The 11,522-nt window shown below is 37.0% G+C and overlaps 1 protein-coding gene across 2 annotated transcripts; it reads left to right on the forward strand.

The window, feature by feature from the left end:
- The first annotated feature begins 3,671 nt into the window (after positions 1-3,671).
- gpr157 (G protein-coupled receptor 157) lies at positions 3,672-8,369 on the forward strand. Of its 2 annotated transcripts, XM_058410785.1 has the most exons (4): positions 3,683-4,374; positions 5,867-6,080; positions 6,610-6,804; positions 7,341-8,369. In XM_058410785.1, exons 1-4 carry the CDS (start codon positions 3,995-3,997, stop codon positions 7,563-7,565), a joined length of 1,014 nt encoding a protein of 337 aa, XP_058266768.1. In that variant the 5' UTR covers positions 3,683-3,994; the 3' UTR covers positions 7,566-8,369. The 2 variants fall into 2 exon arrangements, with proteins under 2 accessions (XP_058266769.1, XP_058266768.1); XM_058410786.1 differs by lacking the exon at positions 6,610-6,804 and having other exon boundaries at positions 3,672-4,374.
- The last annotated feature ends 3,153 nt before the right edge of the window (positions 8,370-11,522 follow it).

Here is an 11,522-nt window from a genome sequence, read left to right on the forward strand (position 1 = left end):
ATGATAATGTTTTGCGTTTTATAACGTCAACGTATTAAATATTGAGAGTATGAAATGTAAGTTATGAATATGCTCATTGATGTGTAGTAAACTGGGGTTTTTTTTTCTGGTTGTGTTCAGCTGTTTGCTTTGTTTTCTTCGTGAACAGCAGGTTGTGCAAGTGAGAGAAGTATCACTTGGCTGTGAGTCAGAAGGGGCTTTTGGTGGTGAAATCATTTTATGGTGCTCATGTGCCTATACTTGAAATAAAGGAAGCTCACATTCAAATCTGTGTCAAAGATGACTGAATTTCTTCTAAATTTAAAGCAGTAAATCATGTCAATCGTTCAAGAAGACCTTCAGTAAAGGTGAGAACAAACCTTTCTTTAGAAACTGAAAGTAACTTCTTCGTGTCACTCGAATCGAATGAATAGTGAACTAAAAAATACTTTATCAGTGTTATCTGGAATACAGAAATTGTGCACGCTTGAGGAACCTAACAGAGCAGATTTTAAGGTGCATTATATCTTAAATACATTCTCAAGTTCGAGTTTATAAGGCATTTATAGGTGCTTGGCATTTGTACTTTATCTCTGACATTTACCCCCTATAAGTCCATTTAAGTACATACAATAATGTCATTTTTTTACAATAGACATTTTTACAGTAAAATATTATCCAAGGTGTTCGGACAAAAATGCTGCCAAATACATACATATAAAGCTTGGACTTAATAGTAACACTGTGTCTTGTTTAACTAAATGTAACAGCATGATCTGTTGTACAGAGAAACACACAGAGTAGACTGATTCCCCCAAATTAAAAGCAAACCTAATTTTATCACTCAACCTAAATCACATTGTTCTATCTGAATTCATTACGATGAAATATATTAGTTTGCTCACTGGCTTGATTTACAGACTGCATACATGTATTTTGTATACAATTCTAAAGCTGTGTATATGCACATACATATCTGTTATACCTCAGATTGTTTTCTACCTCACACCATCTACTGTCTGAGGATACAGTACAACAGAACTGCATAACATGCAATATTCTGCCATAGTTTACACCTTATCGTATTTTATTTAATTGCATTTTTATTTTATTGTGAGTATTTTCTCATACTTATGACGCTTACTCTATGTACAGACTTACAAGTCCCTTTTTTCTATTATTTATTATTGCTGTATGTCCTTTTATCTCTTGTGATGAGGTTCGCACAAAAATTCCTATGTACCTGTGCTGTATGTATAATAATATTACAGGGTACTAATTCAGTATGGTTTTACTAATTCCAAAAAAAATTAAATGAGTTAAATGAGCTAATTATATAAGAATCGTTTATAACAAGCGATATACTGTATTTGAATAACTAGAATTTTTTTTTAGCATTTTTGAGGTGTATAGAATATGCAACTCCTATATAGTACTACATATTATGGTATGCAGCATGCTCCCAGTGGAAAAACTGCACCAGAATGAGAGGACAAAGCAAGGCTCGGCTTGAGGAACCTATAAAATGACTATAATTAGACTGTTTTGACTTCTTTTTGTGGAAACACACAATTATGCAAGACACAGTTTGGTAGTGTATAAAAGGTTGAGACCGTTGATTCTCAGGCCAATGTAGCCATAGGTCTGATGTGGATATTTCTGGTGTAGAATTCACAAGCGAAATACGAAGATACTTTTCTACAGCCATGTACAGCTATAGGGAATGACAATGAGCCACGGCATGACACCCACACAGAGAAAATTGTACAGCAAAACATGTGTTGGCTCATCTTTAGGAAAAGAATTGATCTATCTCTTTCTCTCTCTGTCTCTCTCTCTCGCTTGCTCTCGCTCTCTCTGAGATGAGATGATGCATTTGCTGCAGAGTACAGCACGATGAAACACTGCAGCTCTTCAGGAGGCGAGCCTCTGCATCGCCCTGTAGATAACTAAATGAGGAGGGGGAGATTTTCCCTTCAATGTATCAGCGAAACTGCAAACTCAGTGATCCGGCCACTGGAAACCTGCACGCTATCTGCCTACATAGCAAAAAAAAATGTTATTAAAAGAACAAAAGGATATTTATACTTCGGTATTTCCAAAGAATTTTTATAAACAGTTAATATGTTGCTAATAGCAGGACCCAAAGGTTTGTGATATGTGGCCTGATCCTCTTGAGTAGAATGTATAATTTATTTTTATTATTTTTTTTAGTAATTAATTCATAAAGCAGGCCTGCTATAGACTACAGTGATAGATGATCATTTAAAAAAAAAAAAGGCAGGCAAAATAATAACAAAATAAATAAATTCTTCACAAACTTAATGTAGAGCTACAAAGAAAAGTAAGCGTGCATAAACCACACAAAAGATAATAAAAAGCAGGACACTGTGAAAAATTAAAGTCCACATCAAGACTGATGATGCCAGGCTTGTACTGATACTGATATAAAAGAGATATTGGATACTTTCTTTTCTATAACATAGCCTGTCTAGAAAGTAGCACAGAAAGGATCAATATTTACTATTATATACTGTCTTTGTTCCTCGCACACCTTTCTCTCTCGTGTTTCTTTTTATGCCTTTCAGTATTTGGCACTGCTATGTGTTCATCGTATTAAGAACAAATACATCATCCATCCATCCATCCATTTTCTATACCTGCTTTATTCCTAATTAGGGTCAAGGGGGTCTGCTGGAGCCTATCCCAGCGCACATAGGGAGAAAGGCAGGAGTACAGGTCACCAGTCCATCGCAGTGCCAAATACATCATATTAAATAAATTAAAATAAAGATTGCTTGTTATGTCTTGAAAAAAAAAGACATTTTCTAGTTATTTTTAGGGGAAAGATTTACATCACACACTGTAACATCTTCCTGTGATACTAAGCAATGCAAACACACACTATATTCACTTATACACATACAGGTACAAAAGTGGTACACTAAAAAGTACAATTTAGCATATTATTATTATTATTATTATTATTATTATTAATAATAACAATACTAATAATAATAATAATAATAATAACAATAACAATAATATGCTAAATTATTATTATTAAATATTAAATTACATATTATTATTATTATTATTTTTATTGATGATAATAATAATAATAATAATAATAATAATAATAATAATAATAATAATAATATTTGATTGGATATGTAATAGCTGATTAGCCTTTAAGTAGTTTGGTGTCTCAGGATGTCTGTCTCAAAATACAGGCGATGAACCACATGTACGTTATTTATTTGTGATGGTAAAATAAAAAATAATGCGTAAATGAATCAATAACATATATTTATTTAATCTCCGTCATTGACGGTGTAATTTTACTCGTGCACTGTGAAGCGCTGCTGTCTTCGCCTCATGGTTTATGACGCCATCTTATGGATGCTCTCTATCACCACACGTGGAAGCACTATTTAATTTAAATAATACAAATAACTAATAAATCCATTAAAATATATACTCATTTATAGTTTGTTGTTATTCATTTTATAGACGTATAGGCTAGGTTAAATATCGGAATCTGTAAGAAATACGAATAAACGAATAGGAATCGTGGGAACTGTCTGATGTGATTTCTTGTGAATTCAAAGCAAATACCTGATCAGAAATAATAATGATAATCCTGTGTTAGTTTGGTTATTAAGTATAGATATCTTGATTTATTTGAGTTTCACTCATAAGGAGATACTGGGAGGAGTTAAAGTGACACCAAGTGAAGTGAAGCTCTCACTCACACACACACACACACACACTTCCATGTTTTTCCTTCAAGTGACGAAACTTTACTGAACAGATTTATTCGTATGTCTATTAAAAGATCCAATAACAAAAAGAGGGAGATTTTGTAGATTAAAACCTTGTGCACGTTAAAACGCGACGACGAAACAAAGTGAAATGGAGACGCCCGACTGACTTTGCACCGAGATTTTACACGTGAAATCAGTTCCTAATCCGGTTTGATCGCCTCACTTGTTGGGAGTAGTTTGAGGAAGTCATGGCGGTTTGGTGGGAGCAGACGGACGTGGCTGTGTATGAGCAGGTTGTGGTGTTGTTGTCTTGTGCTCTCTCGGTGCTGGGCTCGGTGCTGGTCATGAGCACGTACGCGCTGTGGCCCGACCTGAGAACCACACCGAGGCAGCTTTTAGTCTTCCTCTCGGTAGCTGATTTATTGTCCGCCGTCTCTTACTCGTACGGAGTTTATAAGGTATTTAAAGCAAACACTTGGGACTGCGTGACGCAAGGAGCCTTTTCCACTTTCTCCAACACCAGCTCCTTCTTCTGGACCGTGGCCATTGCCGTGTACCTGTACATCTTCATCGTCAAGTCCAGTCAGAGACTAGCCGACAGTTTGGTCTTATATTTTCATCTCATCAGGTAGCCTGGGTGATTTACAGCTTGCATTATTATTATTATTATTATTATTATTATTATTATTATTATTATTATTATTATTCCTTCTGCAACTTCCCACTTTGGTGACCTGTGTTTACAATCTGTTCCTCTCTTTCTGATTAACCTTAAAAGTATTTACATATTTAATACATTTTATCATCTGTGTGCATCATTGTAGCACAACCTGACTATATATATATATATATATATATATATATATATATATATATATTATTTTTATATTATTTTATATATATAATGCACTGTGAGTACACTTTCAGGTAGTAAAAAAAGGTAGGCCTACTCATCTGTTCCTTTCTTTCACACTGAGGTTAGTCTCTTATCATTTGCACCTTCTAATATTTATCTTTCACCTGGAAATGTAATAATGGGCCTGTAATTAGCTTGCAGAGTTGTAAAGGTACACACACCTGTCTTGGTAAAAGAACAAAAAGGAAAAGTTTAGTACACTTTTTCTGAGAGTGCAATAAGGTGTGCCTAACAAACTGGCCACTCGCTATATATATATGTGTGTGTGTGTGTACATATATATATATATATATATATATATATATATATATATATATATATATATATATATATATATATATATATATATGTGTGTGTATATATATATATCGATCAGTTATTTCTCTGTCAGTCTTCTCGTACATCTCTTGAAAGTTGTTGCAAAGATGCAAGACATCATCTACTGTACACTGTGAAAGAGATTGTCCGGTGGTTTCATTGAGGTGCACATTTTCACTTCCCTATTTTGATATCTGTGGTCAGAATACTGCTGGAACTTCAACAGAGAAGGAGTGAATCGTATACTCGAACCGTTCGCTGATTCTCGTTGGTCAGAGGGTGTTGATTAGTTTTCTGTAGTAGCAGCTCTGACACTAGTGACAGTAATGTTGAGTACTGATGTGGGTGAAGCTTTTCGCAAGGAAGGCATTTATTTCTGAAAGGAGTCTGCAGTAAATTAGCAGTAAATTTTCCCTCATGTCCTAAATTTGTCTCTACAGGTATCGGCCAAAATATTCTTACGATCATTCAAAATATATCCGGTCAGATTTAATCACGAACCTTTGACAGGTGATGTATATAGCAAATAAAATTTCGGTGGATCTTAAATATTTGTGTATTTCTTTGTGAGTAGATTTAAACGGGTATCATTAGGTATTTTGAACAAACTACAAAAAATGAACAGTATGTGGATCACCACTTGTGTTATTTATGTAAATCTTTCTCTATTAAAATCTACTAGAGATTGGTTATTAAACCAACAAGACAGAAATCTGTACAGCTTCACAGTAAATTATTTAACATAGTTCACCATAATAATAATAATGTCCAGCTGTGTGAAGCATTTTAGCTATGGGTCATGAATCAGTAAATGCCACCACCATTATCTGTCGAGCAGTGTATAACTCACTGCTGTGTGTTTTCCTCTAATACTGTCTGTTTTTAGTTGGGGTGTTCCCCTGGCCATCACAGTAGCAGCCGTGTCCCTGCAGAAAATCGGTTTCGACGCGTCCGAGGTGTCTGTCGGGTGGTGCTGGATCAGCATCGAGGAAGACGATCACGTGCTATGGATGCTACTGACTGGCAAGATATGGGAACTGCTTGCCTATGTGATACTGCCTGTGCTTTACATCCTCATCAAGAGACACATCCACAAAGCGGTAAGCCGCCGGTGTCTGTGTTTCATTATGTCACGTTGTGAAACTCTCTGTGCTTGTGCTTTCAGTATAGATACCACACCATGTGGAACTAGTGAGGGTTTCAAATTATATACTGTACATTTGTCTTTGGTTCGTCATATTCTTATTCTTCTGTGCTTGAGCCTAGAAAAAGTGAGCACAATACATTAAGGCTTAATCTGCTTAATCTGCTGGAATGAATGGAGTTTAGTCGAGAGCCATATCCAGACACATTCACCACATTTTGTGTATTATGACACCTCATAAACCACAGTTATCCAGTGCTAAATCCAACTTTACACTCTCATCATATAGCTGCCTGAAATTGGTATTCATTTTCGTTTTAATGTTCTAGTAATTTGGTGTGTTATTTTATTACAGCCGATAATAAATCCATATGACACTGGCTTCAAGATAAAAGCTTACTAAAGATGCTTACTACGGACAAGAATCATCAAGTTCCAGTTGATGATTCTTGTCTGTAGTAAGCATCTTACACTTTTCCATTCAGCATGCAGCCCTCTCAGAGTACCGACCCATCTTGGCCTGTAACCGACTTTCCCACTCAGTTCCTGCAATGGCAGACAGAAAGCTCACTCTCATCCCCATCATCTTCATCGCACTGCGCATATGGAGCACTGTTCGCTTTGTGCTGCTGCTCACTGACTCTCCTGCCAGACAAAACCCTGTGCTGGTCACCTTACATGTAAGCATGACGCAAATCAGATCCATTAAATTAAAGGGGCGGGGGTGGGGGGGGCATACATCCATTTCTAATAGGGTTTCTGATTTTGTGAATTCACAGTGACAGGAGGTCTAGACGAAAGTGCAGCATTCTATCTTCACAGTTATTCATTTTATACGTCTATTTTATTCCACTGTGACTTACAAGGGAGGCAGAATTGCAATTCAGGTATATAAAGTTAAGTGAATGAAAAAAAGGAACATTCACAAAAAAAAGTGATGCACAAATACTACTCTGCTTGTATCCTGTAAAAGAACAACAATTCAAAACATGACACAAAATGTACAATAGCTCTGAAATGTCATCTGATTCTTATGTATTCTAAAGATGTGTTATATTCTGAGGTGAGCTTTATTGTGTAGCTCATAGACCTGTGTTGAAGCATCATTTTCTTCATGCAGTATATAAAAATGAAATATTAATATTGATTTTGCTTTAATTATATAATTCTGATCTGGTTCAGGTTGTTCTGCTTTGTTTGGTTTTTTTTTGTGCAGGGAATCGGGAACACCTTTCAGGGAGCCGCAAACTGCATCATGTTTGTTCTGTGCACTCGACCGGTGCGTGCAAGACTGGTGGCTCGGCTCTGCTGCCGGAGCAATGACACACGGAGCAACTCGGACATGCCATCCCAGCACACAGCTCACACACACTCGCGTTCTCACACAGACGGGCCCGGCGTCTCCCATACGGGGGGCGATGAAAGTGAGGACGAGGAGTAGTAAGTGTTCATGTGAAAACCCTGCAGCTTGTTGACCTTCAGCGCTTAAGCTAGAGCACCACACTCAGCCGAGCAGATCTGCAGGAGAAGTCGACGAACTGTAAACTGAAGACTGGCATGCTTTCTGTACGGAGGAGCGGGTGAATGCGCGAGGGTATCAAGTGCTCTTTCAAAAACTCTTTCTGATTACGCAGAGTGCCTTCAAGAATTAAAGAAGACTATAGTCACATGCTACAGTCCCTAGAGTCCAAATGCGCTTTATGTTCACGGTGTAGCAGTGCTCTTTTATATGCTGGCACTTTGTTATTATTATTTTATTTTATTTTTTTTCACCTAATCAAAGTAATGAGCTCAGGGATGTGAGATTTAGAGGTCATTTATAATTGAGTGACCAAAACCCTGCACATACTGTGAACACACTGTTTAAATACCTCAGTCTTTTTTTTTTCCTGACTAAACACATCTCGCAGCACAGAGTGCCTTAAAATGGACTAACATTGTAATTGAAAATCTTTTTTAAACAAGTTAAATGCATAGCATGGCATTATTTACTTGTAACCAGACTGTTTTCTATTAAATGTAAGGGTATAATCTGGTCTAGTGAAATTTACAGGATATCTGGAAAATAATTGCAGCTCTAGATCATTTATCTTAATAGTCTGTATATGTATATATTATTTGAAAAAATGAGAATTTGTGGCTTTTACAGGGTATTTTATTGATTTACAAAGATGTTTTATGACTGTTGTGGCTTGTTTGTATTTTATTTTTTTAAATTTTATTTTTAGTAAAGTTGCATTACCAAGAGTCATTTGAACCAGTGTGATTGTGTTATCTTTGTTTATATGGTGGTGAACACACTGAAACATAATGATCCGCTTTAATAATTCTTCAATATAATTAAATAAGTCAGGCAAAATCTCCACACATCATATCCATGAAAACTCACTCAAAATACTTTTAACACTCCCTTCTGGGAGCTAGAGAAAGCGCGAGAGAGCAGACAATAAGAACCGTCTATTCGACATGTTTTGATCAAGCATGTGCCTCACAAGGCCAAGCTGGAGCTGATTAGGACATTTACTGACTCACTACTCCGGAGGTAACAGCTAATGTTAAGCAATGATCACTTAGTACTAACAACATATTGCATCTTCAGCAGTTTTAACTTCACTGTATGCGGAGTGTGTGATTGAACTCCTTACAGTTCATCTCAAAGGTGTTCAGGGGTTGAGGTCAGGCTTCTGTACAGACCATTAGAGTTCCTCCAGACTACTTGTGAACCTATAGACCCATAAAGCACAGTCATACATGAAAGGGCCTTCCCACAAAGGCATACAATTGTCTCAAATGTCTTCGTATGCTGTAACATTATTCTTCACTGGAAATAATGTGGTATCAAACTGTCCAAGTTGGTAGGTAGTGTTCTGGCATCCACCAAGATCAGATTCTTTCATAAGACCGCCAGACGTATTTCCACAGCACTGGAGTTCAGTGCATGATGCTTGGCATTGCACATAATTATCTTAAGCTTGTGTGCAGCTGCTCTGCCATGGAAACCTGTTACATGAAGCTCCAGTTGCACAGTTCTTGTGTTGGTGTTGCTTCCAGAGGCAGGTTTGGATCTGAGTGATGCAACAGAAGTTAGTGGATTTTTACACAAGTGCTACACACTTTTTGTGAGTTTGTGTTGTGTGGTATAACATGGCTGAGCTCTCCGTACAGTTGTTAAAGCTGATTCGGACTTAAGTCCAAGTTGACATAATTTACAGATCTGCCTGTTTTTAAGAGACTGAGGTTTGGATTCAATTCAAATGACCAGTTAAATATAATGTCTAAAATTCATACATCCCTACAGGGCCCCAAATTGTTCAAATGATTTAGAGGGATGTTAAAAACACATGGGCAGCCAGCTTTAAATTTACAATGGCGTGGAAATCCAAATAGCTTCTGTAATTAGAATAAAGCCATTAAAAGAAACCCCCAGTAGTGCTGTTGTTCATGGAATATAATGGTGGTGTCTGTGGAGAGGATGTTTAATTCCATTTCTGTTATTCCATTTATTAATTCTTGCTAACCGTTGATGAAGTGAGCCACTAATTCTTGGGTTTCTATTTGAAGTCATTTCGGAGCAGAGAAATAGTCAAACTGTACTCCTCTCAGATCGAGGTTGTGTACATAATCTATGAATTATGTCTAAGCAAACACTAAAATCTTACTGTGTTGAAGAAATAAAATATATACAGTATCATGCGGCATGGTGCAGAGGATTCATTTGCTGCCTGTAAGCGCTAGGATCCCAGGTTCGGTCAGTGTTATATGTTCCCTTGTGGGTTTGCTACATGCCTGCTGCTGGATCGGCAACTCTTTATCATGTTTTGTAGATGTGCGTTTGAATGTCTGGAGCCTAATTCAGCGTACACTATACATTATAGGGGCGCAGTGATTGGACAAATTGAATTGGTGCATCAATTTAAAAGGCAACAAATGAAATGAATTTAAGGCATCAAAAAATCGTCAAAAAATCTTTGATTTATGAATCGAAATCATTTAGTATCGTATCGTTGAATATTCCATGGAATGGGTAAATATCTAATCATTGTCTCAAAAATCCAGATCATATTGTATCATGAGGTGTACATTAGGTGTTAAAGAGCAATGTTTCCAGGATAGGTTTCAGATCCAGTTTCTTCAGATTCTCCAAATCTGGAGATTAATTCACAAAGATAAATTGATGAATAAGTTTTTTTTTTATCTAAACTTTCTGTTTAATGCTCATTGACATGTACTGTGTGTACACCATATATATTCAACTTTATCACTTTTACCCCATCAACCTCCACTACAATGCTGCTCAGATAACACTGAGCTATTGACCTTGGCCTAGTCTGTGTCACTACACCTCAGGGTTGTGCTCTCACCACAATTTATTGAGTACTGTAAACTTGCACTATCCCTTTCTTTTTTCCGGTTCCTGGACATTGCAGATTCCCACCTTCTAATGCTTTATGACACTGCAGAGGAACATCCCACATAAAAATGCCTTTAAAGCCCATACTGTGGGGTCGCCCTCCTCTTTTTAAACTTCAGCTCTGCGTTTGTCCCGTGCACTGCAGAAATAAAGGAGCCAAGTCCCTCCTGCTTAAGCTGACGAGGTACGCTACAATCAATAAGATTAATGAGTTGCTCAGGGAAGAATAGGAATGAGGCAGTCTGCAGTGCTGCACTGCAGGAGGGATTCAATCCCAGTCGCACAGAGACCCCTAGTGTTGACTGAGCACTGCTTCAGACATCCTTAGAAATGACCTATGAGGAGGATGTTATTGAGACAGGAAATGATTTGATAATTTATTAACAATCATGGAGAGAAGCCATGACTGTATATTTATTGCAAGTTTGCCTTATAGTAGTACTGTGACCTTGAGATGACCGATAAAAGATGACAATGTTAATTTGAGCGTTGTTTTCAAAATCTTATGCACTATTTTCAAGAGTAAAGAGTATTTTTCTTCACTAGGACACGCTATTAAAGCTAAGCACTCTCATAAGAACTGCTGGAACAGGCTTGGGCTAATGCAATTTCTTTCTTCTAATTTATGAACTGTGTAATCTCCAGAGAACTGCATTTGATCACTGCAGGGTCTCTCCAAATATTTTCATGTCAGATGTGCATTGTATTCATTTGGAAACTGATTAATTGTGAGACTAAAAAGAGGCAAATTCTACGTTAATCATTCAGAAACGCTGTACAAGGAATGTTTAAGAATTCCTTCACACTAGTGTGAACACAGGGTTTTGGCAGCTTTCTACACCCACTGAGTTATGTCATTCAATGCACTCTTTTCCAGAGTTCTTGTACTTTCCTTCTCAGTGTTCTGGATGTCTGCCCACTTAATTCATTAAGTCTGCGACAGGGGAGCTAGGCGTAAAGTACAGAGGTAAAATACATTACCACAAC

The sequence above is a fragment of the Hemibagrus wyckioides genome, linkage group LG15 (genome assembly GCF_019097595.1).
Source record: "Hemibagrus wyckioides isolate EC202008001 linkage group LG15, SWU_Hwy_1.0, whole genome shotgun sequence".
NCBI lineage: Eukaryota > Metazoa > Chordata > Actinopteri > Siluriformes > Bagridae > Hemibagrus > Hemibagrus wyckioides.

What these genes read in the sequence shown, in the direction of transcription:
- gpr157 (XM_058410785.1), top strand. Translation starts at nt 3,995, where the DNA reads ATGGCGGTTTGGTGGGAGCAGACGGACGTGGCTGTGTATGAGCAGGTT. An exon ending in AGAGACACATCCACAAAGCG is followed by an intron (nt 6,081 to 6,609) that starts GTAAGCCGCCGG and finishes TTTTCCATTCAG; the next exon opens with CATGCAGCCCTCTCAGAGTA. An exon ending in CTGTGCTGGTCACCTTACAT is followed by an intron (nt 6,805 to 7,340) that starts GTAAGCATGACG and finishes TTTTTTGTGCAG; the next exon opens with GGAATCGGGAACACCTTTCA.